Here is a 15,496-nt window from a genome sequence, read left to right as displayed (position 1 = left end):
TAAGCGGGTTCCCTTCTGGGACCGAGATATCTCTCTCCCGGGGTCAAATTGTTTCAATGTTCAGCCGCATGGTTCTCTAACGCATAGAACCGGTAATACAGAACAGCCTTGTGCGAATCTTTATTTGTTTATTTATGCATACATCAACAGATTGTTCGTAATCCTAATGATGATTTAAAACTAGTCACAACAATAATAACTAATCAACAAAACAGTAAGACCGCATCGTGCTTTCGTGCTGTGCGGTTCTTTCTCTCTTTGCGGAAGGAAGTTTTTAATACTACCCGAAGCTATTTTAATTTCAACGGTGCTTCTTAGCGCTATTTGTACCCACTGATCCCGTTACGATCTTTGCAAGGACCCGTGCCTTCGTTTTACGTTGGACCCGTTTGCGGAAGTAAAATTCCGACAAGCGGTGGTAATCCTGCAGGGACACCGTTCTGGGAAAAAACCTCTTAGAAGGTCACGTCTCCACGCTCAGCAATGAGTATTAACAAAAACAAGAGGAAGGGGGAGTCTCTGAATTCTCCACTTCCTTCAAAGAAACAAGGTTTCAAGACCGTCCTGCCCAAGCGCGGAAAAAATAGAAGGAAGCTGGAGAATTCAGATATTCCTTCTAACTCTAATATCGGAAATAATTCTTCTCCAATCGAACTGAGCAATCAGTTCGATTTGATTAATGATGACATTGAGCAAATCGAATATACCTCTAGCCCAGGTGATTCGATTCATGCGAAAAAGCAAAGGATTCCGCCAATTGTGGTATCTGTTGCCGAGTTTTCTGGCTTCCGGAATGAGATTTTGAGTAACCTTCAGGGGATCAAGGTTTCATTTCAGATTGCTAGGAAGGGTGACTGCCGCGTTTTGCCGGGATCCTTTGACGATCGCAAACGTCTTCTTCACTATTTAACTGAGAAGCGCCATAAATTCTTCACATACGACGACAAAACTGAGCGATTGTTCAAAGTCGTCTTGAAAGGTCTCCCCAGTGATGACAAATCACTGGATGAGATTAAAATTGAAATTTCTCAATTACTTGGATTTTCACCAGTCCAAGTAATTAAGATGAAAAGAAATCCCATTCTGGTACTTCCCAGAGGGCATTTCTCAAGAATTTTATTTAGTTCATTTTAACAAAAGTGAACTAAATAATATGAAAAGTTTGGAAAAGACCTGTATTATGTCCCATGTCCGTGTTAAGGCTACCTTACACCTCGGGAAAATTTTCCGCCGGATTTTGGTCCCCGTGCATTTTAAATGGGGCCGGGATTTTGATTTTCCGTGCCCAAATCCCGAAAACATCGCATATGCAAAAATACATAGGGAAAAAATCCGCGAACCAAATTCCCGAGGTGTGAGGCTACCTTTACATGGGAACATTTCCGCAGGCCTGGGGGAAATTTCCAAAACCCTACCCAGTGCCGTAAGTGCCAAAAGTGGGGTCATGGAACCAAACATTGTCACATGGATGCTAAATGCATGATTTGTGGTGGAACCTCTCACGCCAAGGACGCATGTCCTGTGAGAGAAGATTCCAATAAATTTAAGTGCGCAAACTGTGGGGCAAACATAAATCCAATTTCTGGGAATGCCCTTCACGCAAAAAGTTTTGAATTCCCGTGCAAAATTGATGACGGAAATTCCAATCGGATCCCAGATTCGACGGGTAGAAATTTTTCAAACGCTCAAATTTCGAAACCGGTTACCGGTCAAGCAATTCATACCCACCACAATTCACAAACAAATTTTGCCGCTCGTCAACGGGTAGCAAGCACTTCAGTAAATTCCAATTTTTCCAATGTACCTACGTATGCAAACATCGCTGCTGGTAGACAAATTTTCTCTTCTCAAAATGAGGTTTATACCCATGTCCCAACGGAAAATAATGGTCATGTTGCCGATTCAGGTAGCATGACTGCTTCCGATTTTGATTTTTAACTGAACAATTGCATCACATGATTGATGCAATGTTCAAAGCAAATACCATACCAGAAGCTGTTCAGGTTGGTATAAAGTACACACAAAAATTGTTATCGGACTCCGTTTCAATGGATCCAAATAATTGTGTGAAAGTTCTAAATTGGAATGCCCGCTCTCTAAAGGGTAAGGAAGATGAATTATTCAACTTCCTTTCAGTTCATAATGTGCATATTGCCATTATAACTGAAACGTATTTAAAACCAGGACTCTCCATTAAAAGAGATCCAAACTATTTTATCTACAGAAATGATCGTCTTGACAGCGCCTGTGGTGGGGTCGCCATTGTCATTAATAGACGTATCAAACATAAATTATTTTCTTCGTTTGAAACCAAAGTTTTTGAAACCTTGGGAGTTTCTGTTGAAACAAATTTTGGACAATTTTCCTTCATTGCAGCCTACTTGCCTTTTCAATGCAATGGGCAGCAAAAGAATTTATTGAAAGCTGATCTTCAAATTCTGACTCGCAACAAATCAAAATTCTTCGTAATTGGTGACTTCAATGCCAAACACCGTTCATGGAATAATGCTCAAAGCAATTCCAATGGTAAAATTTTATTTGAAGATTGTTCTGCGGGATATTATACTATTCAATATCCCAATGGACCAACTTGTTTTTCTTCCAGTCGAAATCCTTCTACAATTGATTTAGTTTTAACGGATTCAAGTCAGCTGTGTGGCCAATTGGTAACTCATGCTGACTTTGACTCTGATCACCTTCCTGTGACATTTGAAATCTCGCAAGAAGCCATTTATAATCCAATCAGCTCTACTTTTAATTATCATAGAGCTGATTGGGATTCTATAGAAACGTATATCGATAGGAATTTTGATGTTGATATTCCTCTCGATACCAAAAGTGATATTGATAATGCTCTCGTATCTTTGACAAATTTAATTGTCGAAGCCAGAGGCATTGCAATTCCGAAATGTGAAGTTAAATTCAACTCCATTATTATTGACGACGATCTTCAGCTACTGATCCGTCTTAAAAATGTGAGAAGAAGGCAATACCAAAGAACTCGCGATCCCGCGTTGAAAGTTATTTGGCGAGATTTGCAAAATGAAATTAAAAAACGTTTCGCTATTCTGAGAAATACCAACTTTGAGAATAATGTCTCCAAGTTGGATCCCAGTTCGAAACCCTTTTGAAATTAACGAAAATTCTTAAAAACCTCAAAAGCCAATTCCAGCGCTTAAAGAGGGAAATAAAATTTTATTAACAAATGGGGAAAAGGTTCAAAAACTTGTTCAGCAGTTAGAGAGTGCCCATAATTTTAGTCTAGGTCTCACTAGTCCAATTGAGGATCAGGTTACACAAAGCTTCGAAGACATTCTCAACCAAGATAATGTTTTTGACCCTTCGTTGGGAACTAATTTGGATGAAGTGAGATCTATTACTAGAAAATTTAAAAATATGAAAGCCCCGGGTGATGATGGTATTTTCTACATACTTATCAAAAAACTTCCTGAGAGCTCTTTATCCTTTTTGGTTAATTTATTTAACAAGTGTTTTCAATTGGCATACTTCCCAGATAAATGAAAAACGTCAAAGTTGTTCCAATTTTGAAGCCGGACAAAAATCCAGCTGAGGCTTCTCCAATCAGTTTGCTCTCTTCAATAAGCAAACTGTTTGAAAAGATTATTTTAAATAGAATGATGGTTCATATTAATAACAATTCTATTTTTGCTGATGAGCAATTTGGTTTTCGCCATGGGCATTCAACCACTCATCAGTTATTAAGAGTTACGAACTTAATTCGGCTCAACAAATCTGAAGGATATTCGACTGGAGTTGCTCTTCTTGATATAGAGAAAGCATTTGACAGTGTTTGGCATGAAGGTTTGATTGTAAAATTGATGAATTTTAATTTTCCTCTGTACATCATTATACTGATCCAAAATTATTTATCAGATCGCTCGCTGCAGGTAAACTATCAGAATACTAAATCTGATAGAATACCTGTAAGAGCAGGTGTCCCCAAGGCAGCATACTGGGGCCCATATTGTATAACATTTTTACTTCTGACTTACCTGATTTACCACCAGGATGTCAAAAATCTTTGTTTGCAGATGACACGGGCCTTTCAGCCAAAGGGCGAAGCCTTCGTGTCATTTGTAGTAGATTGCAAAAAGTTTGGATATTTTCTCCACTTACTTGCAAAAATGGAAAATTTCCCCGAATGCTTCCAAAACTCAGCTTATAATTCTCCCACATAAGCCGAGAGCTTCTTATTTGAAACCTCCTAGCAGGCATATTGACACTATGTTGGTCTAGCAAAGCTAAATATTTAGGATTTCTGCCAGATCAAATATTAACTTTTAAAACTCACATTGAAGGCCTTCAAGCCAAATGTAACAAATATATTAAGTGCCTATATCCACTTATAAACAGAAAATCAAAACTTTGTCTTAAGAACAAACTTCTGATTTACAAATAAATTTTAGACCAGCCATGTTGTATGCTGTGCCAATATGGGCTAGTTGCTGCAATACCAGAAAGAAGGCACTCCAGAGGATTCAAAATAAAATTTTGAAAATGATTCTGAAGTTGCCTCCGTGGTATAGTACCAATGAACTCCATAGAATTTCTAATATTGAGACATTGCAACAAATGTCCAACAAAATAATTTCCAATTTTAGACATAAATCGTTGCAATCTTCTATTGCAACGATTAACTCCTTGTACCCTTAGTTTTAAATAGGTTAAGTTTAGTTTAAGTTGAAAACATTGTAATTCCTACATGGTTCATTTCAACCAGAGGAAAAAATTCTAACTGCCAGAGGCAATTGAAATGTATTAATAAAAAACTAAAAGCGTAACATAGCAAATAAGGATGATAGTGTTAAGAAAACACGGAACACCAGTCTAAGAGATGAATGCATGTATTAGATAATTAGCAAATAAAATTAGTTAAAAAAAAAAAAAAACAAAACAGTAAAATCACAACGAATAATCAAATTGTCATGGGACTAATATACCAAATCTTGCATATGCGCGTGAGCTTCTACGACGAAAAATATTTACAAAACTACAGCGAAGCGCATCTCTTGTCAAGTGGTAGTCAAATACTGATGCCACCCTACTAAAAACTCTCTGTAGCCCGTTCAGTGCGTTGCTCAAACCATAGTTGGTGCGGCGAAGGGGAAGTCTCAACATTATGCTATTCCGCAATGGTCGATGTTGCACGTTAATGTTAATTTGTCGCAGAATGTCTGGACAATCGATCCTTCCTTGTATAATATCAGCGACGTCGGTGAAATTCTTCGCCACTCTTCGCCAATACAAAGATAAGCGTTCTGGCCACTTTATCGACGGCAAAGGATATGTGCTGGGTAAATGTAAGTTGCGAATCCAGAAGAACTCCCAAATCTTTCACGCAGTGCACTCGGTTGATGGTCGTGTCGAGAAAAGAACAACTAAACCGGATCGGCTCCTTCTTTCGTGAAAAAGTAATTACCGAACATTTCGCCGGGTTGACCACAAGTCGGTTCAGAGTACACCAGTTGGCAAACACAGTGATCTGATTGGCAATCGGCTATTGAGCAGATGCGAAGAAATATCTTCAGATCGTCCGCAAAGGATAGCCGTGGTTCATCGATTACACGGTGAACATCGTTGAAGTAAAGCAGGAAAATTAAAGGCCCCAAGTGGCTGCCCTGCGGTATACCAGACGAAGCGCGGAAACTATCTGAGCAACAGTCGCCTAGCTAGAGCAACCACCAGCTGGCGTCCGGTCAGATGTGATCGAAACCAATCGAGGAGATTTCCACCGACTCCAAGTCTGTCAAGCTTGGTGATTACAATTTCATTGATCAGCTTATCGAATGCTGCAGAAAGATCCGTGTAAATAACGTTCGTTTGAGTGCGGGCAATCAGGCTATCCGTGACGTACGACGTTAGGCACAACAAGTTGGACGGCCAGCTGTAAAACCATGTTGGTTAGCGCAAAGATATTGTTTGCAGTGGGCATTCAACGTGTCCATGACAACCAGTTCGAAAAGCTTTGCTATTGCGCTAAGCGATGTAATACCCCAGTAGTTGTTCACATCACGCTTGCTCCCCTTTTTGTAGACCGGAAACATATCTGTAGTCTTCCAGCAAGATGGGAATGTGCCGCTGGGTTCTAGCAGACAGGTAATATTCTTTTTGATAATCATCGATGTAACACCGTCAGGCCCAGGCTTAGATGAAGTCTTAAGCTTAGACATCGCTCTTGAGATGGCTTCGACATTCACCTCGATATCACCGAGCGATTGATTCGCTAATGAGACGTTGCTGGCAGCGGTGGTCACGACATCAACAGGTAGTTGTTCGTCTTTAAACACACGGCGAATTTAGCTGAGAACAAGATGCATACACCTGGTTGGGCGCTTGCAGATTCACCATTGAATACCGTCTCCTAATTGGCATGACATCCCCACACTGGGACAGAGCCGCCTCGCAGCTTAGTGTTCATTAAGCACTTCCACAGTTATTAACTGCAAGGTTTCTAAGCCAAGTTACCATTTTTGCATTCGTATATCATGAGGCTAACACGATGATACTTTTATGCCCAGGGAAGTCGAGACAATTTCCAATCCGAAAATTGCCTACACCGGCACCGGGAATCGAACCCAGCCACCCTCAGCATGGTCTTGCTTTGTAGCCGCGCGTCTTACCGCACGGCTAAGGAGGGCCTCATTGAATACCATGGACGATGGAAATCCAATCTCTTTGCGCTGTTCGATCACGTAGCTCCAAAAGGACTTTGGGTAAGATCTTAGTCGTCGCTGTATGGAAATGATTACGACCGAGAGTCAGATCGGACGGACTTTTTTGGGACATGCCTGTCGTTGATGTACACCATGATGTGAGAAAAAATTTCTACAGCAGAATTCATGTCCGAGATTGTGTTCGCAAGCCATATTTGACAGCACTTCAGTAATACTGCGATGGCCCGCCTTATGAAAATCCTACGACACCACGGCTGCGCTGTTGAAGAAATCACGCATAACACTATCTAACTAAGGGTTCAGGAGCCAAACAGATGGAAGGTGCCGTGGTACGACCACTCACGAAGCAGAGGTCCAGAGAGCGATTATTCTCGTTAACCTCGCCATTGACTTGAGATATTGTACTTCCAGTTGAAAACCGAAGTGAGCTCTCGCGACAATCGAGTTTTCTCTCGTTTCCTTTTGTCGCAACTACGTCGCGACTAGTGCGCATCATGGCGCACGGCGGTGGCATAGATGCGCACTAGTCGCGATGCAGTTGCGACATCAGGAAATAAGGAAAAACTCAATCGTCGCGAGAGCTCACTTCGGTTTTCAACTGGAAGCACAATAGCGTTGCGATACTGTAGTTATCCAGAAGTTTAACGGCACCTGCATGGAACGTGGAGCTTTCAAGATCCGGACGGAAGAAGCCGCTCGTAAGGTTGAAGTCGCCCAAAATCACAACCTCATCACAAGGCGCGGCCATCTTTGAAGCACAAGATACAGATCGGCAGTGCGTGTCAATGAGATCCAAGTCGCGAGTCCGATCCGGAGGGATGTACACAGCACAGAGGAATAGTTGCCTTTCACCAAGCTGAATAACAACCCATACTTGCTCAACGGTGTTCCAAGAATCGTCCTCAACCATTTTTGCTTTCAATATGGAGTTAACTGCAACAAGTACGCCACCTCCGGTAGTTTTCCTGCTATTCGTCGTGTTGCGATCACAGCGAAAAACTTCGTAGCCGGCTCCAAAAACGTAGCTCGAAATAGTTCGAGAATCAAGCCACATATCATCAGATAATGGTCAGATTCGATATTTGAGCCTCTTATCAGTGACGTCTGAGAAATGCCGACCGTCCACCAAAACATAATTGATTCCAGAACACCGCCATTTGGGTGTTTTCAGTTGTGCTTCCGAACTTTCTAGCGTGCAAAATAGATTTTTTTTTTGTTTTTTCCCAGTTTTTTTTCAGGCGACTTGAATTGGCGTACACCCAGATTTTATTACGCGATTGGAATTAATTGATTTTCATCAATTTAATTACCACCTGATTTTTTTTTGATTTTTTTTTTGTGAATTTTCTAGTGGGGTTAACTCATTTTTTCACTGACGTTAAAGGTCTTAATCGTTGCAAACCAAACCGTGTGAGAAAAACCTTGGTGTATTATATTTTCATAGTAGGGATTGTTCGATAGAATGTCAATCACTGGATATCACAGATTGAGATACATTATCAATTATCATGGAAGACATATTATGTATAGGAAATCTCGGGTGCCTGATGAAGACAAGTTCTAAGTAATAATATAAAACTGATAAGGCCACGTAGAAATCATTATAAATTGTCATATTATAATCGCAATTACCTTGGCGTGTCTTTCAATCGTTGTTGGTAGAGCGAAGCATCAAACATTGTAGGTGTCAACAAATGAAAAATTCATTATCGACAAACTACAAGCTGTTTACGCTTCATCAGCTAGATAGAAGTGGCTTTCACCCTCCTCGCCTTATAACTGTTTGCATCGCAATAAACATGTCGCCAGCCATGGAAAACACCGACTAAAATTTGAACGCCACGTAGCTTTTAAACGTGCTAAATGGCGCAAAATGGACAGTGTCTGGTCTCCGAATTATAAGGCAAAAACGGCTCTTACACAGCAGTAACAAGCCAATTGCGAGTCAAATTTCATCTCCTATGAACTATTTATTTAAATGAAATAGGTGTGTGATTGTAAAGTAATCAAGATCAACGACCTTGCGATATTTAATTTTTGAATCCAAGTGTTTGGGCTATAGCAGACTTGAGTTCAGAGCTATGCGTCGATGGATATAAATTGGTGAGAATATCGGTTACCAAATTCGGAGCTATATATATATTTATATTTTCAGCACTTACGTCAATTATGCAGCTTAAGAAGTTGGCACTTTCATGACTCAATATAATAATCCAAATTTGATTTACTGATTTATTGATCATGCATGAGCCGTAGCTAAATATTTTCCGATGATGTCAGCATCCATTAACTGTAATATCAACTTTAAGCATTTGCTTCTCTTTGTTTTAAAAGTAACAGTACTTACTTCATTCGCATGACCTTCGAAACAAAGAACTATCCGAAGTCTTATGGAGGAATGTACATATGTTCACAGATTGTATTTAATATGTATACATTAAGCACGACAAGGTGTATGGAAGAATGTTAATTTTTGCCCTGAACATTTCTTAAAAAAAAAAATGATATTAAGGTATTGCCTGTTGCGAACATACGTTTTTATGTTTCATAGGCATTTTAAATGTTAATGCCTACATCTTGTCGTGTTAAATTTTCGTATTCCATCCAGGCTCGTTCTACACTTTCTATTAGTAGTAGCACTGATTAGAGGAATGCCCCTTTTGCAAATTCTGAACTTCTCACCGTTCCACAGCTGTTTAGCAAAGCGGTTTTTTAGCATTCATATAAGGATTAATCAACACAAAGATTAGAGAGTGCTCTTTCTTCACACATTTCTTCTTACCTCTACATCGTCAGCGCCTACTGCTGCACCTCCATCGGTTACTTCCGTCGTTGCCTGCTGTTCATCCTGACAACGCACTACCGTTGCTAAGGTTATCGCCAGTAGTATCAAAATATGTACCACCAGCCTGCTTCGCAAGCACTTCATATTCTAGTTCTCGCCGATTAACTCACTGTCGATTCGTCATCCGTCCCTATGCGCAAAGAAGAGTTTTTATGAATGAACGGATAGTGGTGAAAATTTTCGATTAATCCTCCCCCAAGGCTATAAGTGGTAGTTGAGATGCACTACTCATACATACACAACACCTGAAGAAGCACTGCACAACTGTATGATATAGCTCTGTTTACAAATATTTCAGAATTATCACTAGCTACCGAAAAACACGTCCGTTCGCGACAACCGACTTCGCTCAACTGGTGGCGATCTCGGCCAAAACAAGCAGATAAAAACAAAAGGAGAGACAAAAGTATCTCTGTATGTTCTCTTGCCCGCCCTGCTGATGGCTCCGATAGGGAGAGATTCTGTCCAAATATACCTCTAGGCGCAATCGCATGCTGGCGGGCTTGAATACTTCCTGCTGCTTCAAAATACCCGTTCCGTTGCCCGGAAACGGCTGTAAACACAAACATTTTTTTCTTCCAAAATAGCAGCAGTGGTGAAAATTCTTTTGTTCTTTTTTGTACAAAATTCCGGAATCTACACGGAAAAATGCCAAAACTGAACACCACATTGTGAGATTTCCATTATTATGTCCGGCCACGGACGGTCCGTGTTTGCGAATTCCTGCATTAAGAAGCCTTTAAGCCCAAGAAGTAAGCATCCGAACCCGTCCTATCTGATACCGCAGTGCAGTCTGGACCGAGGTCCGGACGACCCGCAGGCTCAAGATAATTTGAACATGATTACCCGAAAAAAGGCCAACAGCAAGTGCCCATTGGCCAGGACAGGCCATCAACGTCGCACTAAATGTTGCTCAATTACGCACCAACTTAGAAAAGAAACCGATAACTTCCAATCGTTGGTTAAGTTCTACGACAGCATTCCGGATTACGATGACATGCATCATCTACCGAACGACGAATTTTACTGTAAGCTAAATACACTTCGTAAGAAGCAGCAAGAGTTAAGATTCGCGTGTTCCAATGGCTATGAGAGCAGATGTAACAAGAAAGAGTTGAAACCACCAGTCGTACTAGTAGAGCCCACCGCAGATAATGATTCACTCCACTCGTGGAGTAAATCCCCTCCTACGACAACTGGAATTCTCAACGGAACGCGTAAAGGATCCGCCAAATCTGTTCGTATCGAAACCACCAAAGAAGACGGCGAATCAGAGGGTAGATCATCGCGTAGAAAATTTCGAGCTGGTACACCCTTTGTTTCTGACCACGAGGACAGTACCAAGAACGCATCAACTTGTACCACGCCCATAAATTCAGACTTTGTCGAACGCTACGATCGTTACGTCAAACGAAACCTCCGCTGTAAATCAGCTTCTCCTATTCGAGACTATTCGAAGATTACCGTTCCACAGCCTTACAAAATGACACAAAGAGAAGAGGAAGAGCGAACATTACAAGAACTGCTTATCGCCAGCAAGAATGCATTTTCTTCCAAAGAGACTCTCAACAAACCCATCCCTAGCACCATCAAAGCCAATCCTGTCCCGATTACCTCGCGCATTCCTCTGTTCGACACCATCATGGCCGACCAGGAGTACCGGAACCAGCTGGCCAAACTCAACTCGGAGATCGAGCTCCAGTCGCAGATAAAACCATTCCACTTTAGCGAACGTCTCAACCGCCCAAATAACCGTTGTCTAAGCCGTAGTCTTTCATCGCCAGCGCTGCTGACAACTGGTTTGGAAACCGATCACAAACCAACTACTTTCAAAGCGAAGCCATGCCCGAAGAACCTGTTCAGCAATTACTTCTACTTTAAGATGTGGGAGGACGAATACTTCCGCAACATGACAAAACGGATTCGAGCGGAGGAGCTAATGAAACAGTCTCATCTTCCACCTGCAATGGCCCGCAGGGATAAGCAACAGCGCAAGAACTGTGCACTTCTTCGTGGTGAAGAGCAGGGCACACCGAAGAAAATTAAACGCAAACAGCGAAAATCGAAGCGAAGTGCGAAGCGAAAGAAGAGCGTCGAAGAGAGGTGCGCTGACTACTTTTCCAGTGTAGGCAACGTGTTCGAACAACCAACGCCACCGTCCCACCAGAAGCGTTCGTCGAAGGTATGTTTGGGAGGGTATCAGACCATTAGGCCGAATGAGAAGTGATTTTTCCTTCTCTTCTCTTTCTGTCTACCTTTTTATTCCTTCTTGTTCTTTTTTTCCTTGTTCGCTTTAACTTTTTCCTTCTGGTTCTTCTCAATTCTTGTTTCTTTCTTCCTGCTTCGTTTTGCCCTTTTCGTTTGATGTAAACTACGCCTAAGGGGTAGACTCGAATACAAGGTGTAAAATGAAAATTTCAAAATCGGGGACCATCACGAAATCATGTAAGATTTGTAACATTATTAGGTCCTTTATCTTTCAATGGATTTTGAAGATTTATACATCAATAAATTCGCAAACTCTCCACCAATTTTCCAGTAGTATTGAAACATTTGATTATTAACGGTAAACTATTGGAAATTTTAGTTCTTTCGTGCATCATCCATCCCCAATACAGCGTGTTCCAATCCTTTGTAATTTCCTACTTTTAGGGTTTTATCAATTATTGAACTGGGGTGTATGAAAGGGGTAGTCCAGTTGCTAGACAGTGGAGTCCATACTCCCTCACAGAGTGGGAGGGACTGCTAAAGCTGGGTAGTATAGTATCGGTGGGATGGTTCTTTCTCTTCTATATAGAGCGGAATGATTGGTTCAGTGTACTATATTTGGTTTCACGTAGTTTACGTCGAGCCGTCGTGTCTTGTATACAACACCAAGATTTTTTTCTTTCTTCTTTACTCCTTTTCTTATTTCTTCCTCGTGCTGTTTTCTTCCTGTTTCTTTCCTTGCCTTCTTTTTTCTTCTTTCTCATTTCCTATTTCCCCTCTCCTACATCTCTCATCTCACTTCTTACTTCTCAATACTTTTTTCCCACATCTCATTTGTCACTACTCACTTCTTATTAAACCTAATGACCATGCGGCCTAACGGCCTAGTAACCCAGCACCGTTTGGGAGGGTATACCCATATATGATGGCCTATTCTATTTGATGACATGCTAATCAACTCATTACAGCCGCTGTATCCATCGAGTAACTCGAGTTACAGTTCAACCGTTGATGTTCATCCGCCTAGCAACACTCCCGCACCGATCTATCCGGTTAACAGACCCAACTTGGCTGCCACTTTGCGTACAGAGTGGTGCCGAAAGAAGATGCGAGAGCTGGATCTAGAAGACAACGTGAACGTGAAGAAGGCGCCTCGCTTCCAATGGGGTGTAAAACGATCGCAAGCTTTCCAGAATTTGAACATGGAGTAAGGCCAGTGAACATAAAAATTGTGTAGTTAGTTCATTGAGAGTCTCCTTTTTTTCAGTCAAACACACCAAGAGGAATTGAATCTGCGTCTGGCGACGCGACGAGCGGAGCAAAAGCTGAGACAGGAGGAACACGCTATTAACATGGAACTGATGAGACAGCGTGTGAAAGCAGCACCATTGCTGCTGGAGGGCCCACCACAGTGGGGACCGCGGTTAGGCCATGTTGCACACCGTTGCATGGTGAGCGGAAAGGACTCGGAACCGCTGTTCCGCAAGATAGCAATGGAGAAAAACGTTGGAAAGGGCGCCAAAAAGGGTTTGAAGAAGCGCGAATCTTCCAGCTGTGGAAGAGTAAGCAGCGGACACCAGCACAATGACCATAGTTATCGTTTAAGTGAGAAGCATCGCAGTTCCAGCGGGAGCAAGCTAAGCAACTATTCGGTAGATTCTTTTGGGAAAATGAGTTCAAAATTTTGCGAAAGTGAAGTGCTTGAAAGTATCGGAGACGATGTCTGATATAAGAAAGAGGTGAGACAATTCGAGGAAGGTTAGATGTCTTTTTCGGTGTATGAACAATCAGATCTCTGTGTTGTTGGATAAGTGTAGGCTAGTTTAAGGTTTTGCATGATACTCCTCAGAAATTATAGAACGCACTTCAAGATAATTGTAAATGAATGTTTTATCACAAAGCTGTACGAGAGATGTCATTGAATTATACTGTCCAAGTAGTCGTGCAATATTTAACTGTAAAAATACGCGTAAAGGGTGTCATCAGAAACATTTAGTAGGCCTTGACATGTTTTTCAACACTGAACGAAAAGAAAGCCCACAATTTTATTCAAAATCAAATAACAGACTTTAACAAACAAATCTTCAAAAACCTATCATAGATTGTTCCGCCAGCGAGAGATGCGTCGATTCGCTGTTTATGAGATGAGCTGCAGCACGTACCTCGCGAATTTTGTCCTGCAAATGCCGATTATCGTCCATCATCTTGACGATCATCAAAAACTGTTGGTTGATCAGTTCTTCGGCTGACACTCTATGGTTAGCATTACGGCGTACTTCCGATGATGAACTACAAGCCAGTGCATCCGGCGGGCTTCGCAACGTGTTGAATACTCGTACTTTGACTATAATGTGATGATTGGAGTTAGAGTTGAAATCAAGTGCAAAAATTATTCTATACTCACCGAAATAAGTAACGTGTATGTAAGTCAAAATCATGCATTCCACTAGACACCATACACTAAGGAAAAACGTCAACGATAAACCTTTAATGTAACAGTCGTTGATGAAATTAGCTCCATACACATCCATAACAATTGTATGGATGGCCAATATCAACAGATTGGAGAGCGATACTAGTTGTAGAGGTGCCTTCTTTTGCCTATGAGTGATCCGGAGAAATTTATGATATCCTAATAGCTTCAATCGATTGTGTTTACACTTCATATAGAGATGGATGAACTGAAATCGTTGATGAAAGGTATTTTACAAAGATCAATGACTGCTGTTGATAAAACTTACGTATGTTGTAACCCAGAATAGAGCCCTCACATATAAAATTATGTAATATCCTGGACATTCATTTCCACTGTAGCAGCCATGATAGGCGAATATGAACCCTGTCATAGTAAGGACCATGGAAAATATTAACTGCGTCCTGCAAAGAATCCCCAATAAGATAACCTCACACTCCATTGAAGTTCAAGTAAACAAAATTCTCTATATAACATTACCATGAAGCATGGGTCGTTCCGATTCGCTCAAATCCAACTGTCTCAATATCTCCGGTCATCGTTGGAAACAAGGTTCGCTGTTCCTCCGACCGATGTCGCCGTCCAAGGACAGGAGTGGTAGACATGCTTGATCCGTCGACTGATCCACGGTCACCCTGAGACGGACGGAGCGCTGGTATTTGAGACATATTCCGACGGACGAAAGACATTACGACGATAAATAACTGATGCGATCAAAACGGAACAAGCAAACTGAACCATGACAATCCGGAACAATAGAAACGATATGGCAATATAACTTTGACAGTTGATGAACGTTGTCCTCTATCGCTTTATACCAGATCGAAACAATGAAATGTGTTTGATGTGAATGTGATTATATTTAAATCTAGAGTGCTTTGAAAATAGGTCGTATGTGCAAAAGAGAGTCTCTCTTTGGATCTATTCTCTTTCGGTAATTACGAAACTATACAAAAGTTTACCTTGAATTTCTTGGCAGATATCCGAAGACAATAGCTTTGTCTATCATGCTGAAGTGGAAATGTAGCAAAACATGCAAAACTAGGCGATATATTAGCGAAAGAGAGCGCGATCAAAGAGAATCTCTCTTTTGCACATACGACCTATTCTCAAAGCAATCTAGATTTAAATATAATATGGGAGATTACGGTGCATACATCAGATTTAACTGTGAGTTCATGCTAATTTGGGTCGTCACTCGTCTGTATTTCAACACGAATGGTATTATTAATAAAAATGTAAATAAAATAAGTATCTTCATGTTTCAAGACAGCT

At 41.2% G+C, this 15,496-nt stretch overlaps 3 protein-coding genes across 5 annotated transcripts in view; 1 reads left to right on the top strand and 2 right to left on the bottom strand.

Moving 5' to 3' along the window:
• LOC134219793 (uncharacterized) overlaps positions 1 to 9,915 on the bottom strand; it is a 45,974-nt gene extending 36,059 nt beyond the window's left edge. For 2 of the 3 annotated variants that reach the window (XM_062698674.1, XM_062698666.1), the window contains exons 1-2: positions 9,779 to 9,914; positions 9,478 to 9,670 (exon numbers count right to left, since the gene is read on the bottom strand). In XM_062698674.1, the coding sequence (XP_062554658.1) occupies positions 9,478 to 9,624 (147 nt within the window). In that variant the 5' untranslated portion in view covers positions 9,625 to 9,670; positions 9,779 to 9,914. Of the gene's footprint in view, positions 1 to 9,477; positions 9,671 to 9,778 lie in introns of all 3 variants that reach the window. The other variant, XM_062698658.1, reaches the window with a different exon arrangement.
• Positions 9,916 to 10,041: 126 nt separating this feature from the next.
• On the top strand, positions 10,042 to 13,636 carry LOC134219814 (protein FAM161A). Its single transcript, XM_062698682.1, has 3 exons — positions 10,042 to 11,722; positions 12,717 to 12,955; positions 13,016 to 13,636. Exons 1-3 carry the CDS (start codon positions 10,229 to 10,231, stop codon positions 13,473 to 13,475), a joined length of 2,193 nt encoding a protein of 730 aa, XP_062554666.1. The 5' UTR covers positions 10,042 to 10,228; the 3' UTR covers positions 13,476 to 13,636.
• Positions 13,637 to 13,756: 120 nt separating this feature from the next.
• On the bottom strand, positions 13,757 to 15,024 carry LOC134219830 (uncharacterized). Its single transcript, XM_062698701.1, has 4 exons — positions 14,702 to 15,024; positions 14,490 to 14,625; positions 14,153 to 14,429; positions 13,757 to 14,092 (listed from the first exon to the last, which is right to left on the bottom strand). The coding sequence occupies exons 1-4, from the start codon at positions 14,908 to 14,910 to the stop codon at positions 13,833 to 13,835; spliced, it is 882 nt and encodes a 293-aa protein (XP_062554685.1). The 5' UTR covers positions 14,911 to 15,024; the 3' UTR covers positions 13,757 to 13,832.
• Between the last annotated feature and the right edge of the window lie 472 nt (positions 15,025 to 15,496).

The sequence above is a fragment of the Armigeres subalbatus genome, chromosome 1, assembly GCF_024139115.2.
Source record: "Armigeres subalbatus isolate Guangzhou_Male chromosome 1, GZ_Asu_2, whole genome shotgun sequence".
Taxonomy (NCBI): domain Eukaryota; kingdom Metazoa; phylum Arthropoda; class Insecta; order Diptera; family Culicidae; genus Armigeres; species Armigeres subalbatus.
Note: the sequence above shows the minus strand (reverse complement) of the source record. Positions and strands in the feature narration are given on the sequence as shown.

Bases quoted from the DNA above. Each gene is read 5' to 3' on its own strand.
- LOC134219814 (XM_062698682.1), top strand. From the start codon at position 10,229: ATGTCCGGCCACGGACGGTCCGTGTTTGCGAATTCCTGCATTAAGAAG. The intron at 11,723-12,716 runs GTATGTTTGGGA...AACTCATTACAG, and splicing joins ACCAGAAGCGTTCGTCGAAG to CCGCTGTATCCATCGAGTAA. The intron at 12,956-13,015 runs GTAAGGCCAGTG...CCTTTTTTTCAG, and splicing joins TTCCAGAATTTGAACATGGA to TCAAACACACCAAGAGGAAT.
- LOC134219830 (XM_062698701.1), bottom strand. From the start codon at position 14,910: ATGTCTTTCGTCCGTCGGAATATGTCTCAAATACCAGCGCTCCGTCCG. The intron at 14,626-14,701 runs GTAATGTTATAT...GATTCTTTGCAG, and splicing joins GGAACGACCCATGCTTCATG to GACGCAGTTAATATTTTCCA. The intron at 14,093-14,152 runs GTGAGTATAGAA...ATCACATTATAG, and splicing joins CATACACGTTACTTATTTCG to TCAAAGTACGAGTATTCAAC.